This window comes from Orycteropus afer, unplaced genomic scaffold (assembly GCF_000298275.1).
Source record: "Orycteropus afer afer isolate SDZICR_OR568_19922 unplaced genomic scaffold, OryAfe1.0 scaffold00057, whole genome shotgun sequence".
NCBI classification, from domain to species: domain Eukaryota; kingdom Metazoa; phylum Chordata; class Mammalia; order Tubulidentata; family Orycteropodidae; genus Orycteropus; species Orycteropus afer.
The window spans coordinates 10,657,264-10,658,202 of record NW_006921644.1 but is presented as its reverse complement, the minus strand read 5'-3'; the positions used below and the strand labels follow the sequence as shown (position 1 = coordinate 10,658,202).

Here is a 939-nt window from a genome sequence, read left to right as displayed (position 1 = left end):
CCCGGCCGCGGGGCTCAGCTCGCCGCCCGGCGGCGACGTTCGCAGCGTCATGATGTTCTCCACGCTGAAGCCCGGCAGCCCGTTGGGCGGCCCGGCGTGGTGCTCGGGCAGCGAGCCGTCGGGGGAGCCTGCGGGCGTGGAGGCGGCACTGCGCGGGCTGCCGTGCCGCGCGCTCTCGGGACTCAGCGTCTCCACCTTGGTGATGACGGGCAGCGCCGGCGACGCCGCCTCGCTCTTGACCACCACCTTCTTCTCGGCCTCCTTGGGGGCGTCCGCCAGGGGGGGCCCGGCGGGGGGCGGCTCCTTGCGCGGCGCGCGTTCCTCCCTGTCTCTGGGCACGTCCTTCTTCTTGAAGCGCCGGCGCCGCCGCAGGAAGCTGCCGTTCTCGAACATGTTGTACGAGTCCGGGTCGAGCGTCCAGTAGCTGCCCTTGCCCGGCTTCTTGTCGTCGCGCGGCACCTTGACGAAGCACTCGTTGAGCGAGAGGTTGTGGCGGATGCTGTTCTGCCAGCCCTGCTTGTTCTCGCGGTAGAAGGGGAAGCGGTCCATGATGAACTGGTAGATGCCGTTTAGCGTGATCTTCTTCTCGGGCGCGTTCTGGATGGCCATGGTGATGAGCGCGATGTAGCTGTAGGGCGGCTTCACCAGGTCCTTGGGCGCCGCGGGCTGCGGGTGGTGGTAGGGCGCGTACGAGCGGCCCATGCCGGCGCCGTACTGCTCGGGGTGGCCCGAGTAGACGCCCATGGGGCTGGCCATGCCGCCGTAGCCGCCCGCCGCCCGGTAGTAGTTCTGCTCGCCCAGGTACGGCACCACTCCCAGCGCGTTGGGGTCCGACACGGAGTAGCGCGCCTGCATGCTGCGGCCGGGCCGGCCACGGCCTGCGCGCTCGGACGCGGCCGGGCGGGCGAGGACGGGCCTGCGAGGGCCGGACGGAGAGCG

The 939-nt window shown here is 71.4% G+C and overlaps 1 protein-coding gene across 1 annotated transcript in view; it reads right to left on the bottom strand.

Annotated features, from left to right (window-relative positions):
• FOXC2 (forkhead box C2) overlaps positions 1-855 on the bottom strand; it is a 1,546-nt gene extending 691 nt beyond the window's left edge. Inside the window, exon 1 of the mRNA XM_007939215.1 lies at positions 7-855. Coding sequence (XP_007937406.1) covers positions 7-855 — 849 coding nt within the window. The remainder of the gene's footprint in view (positions 1-6) is intronic.
• Positions 856-939: the final 84 nt, after the last annotated feature.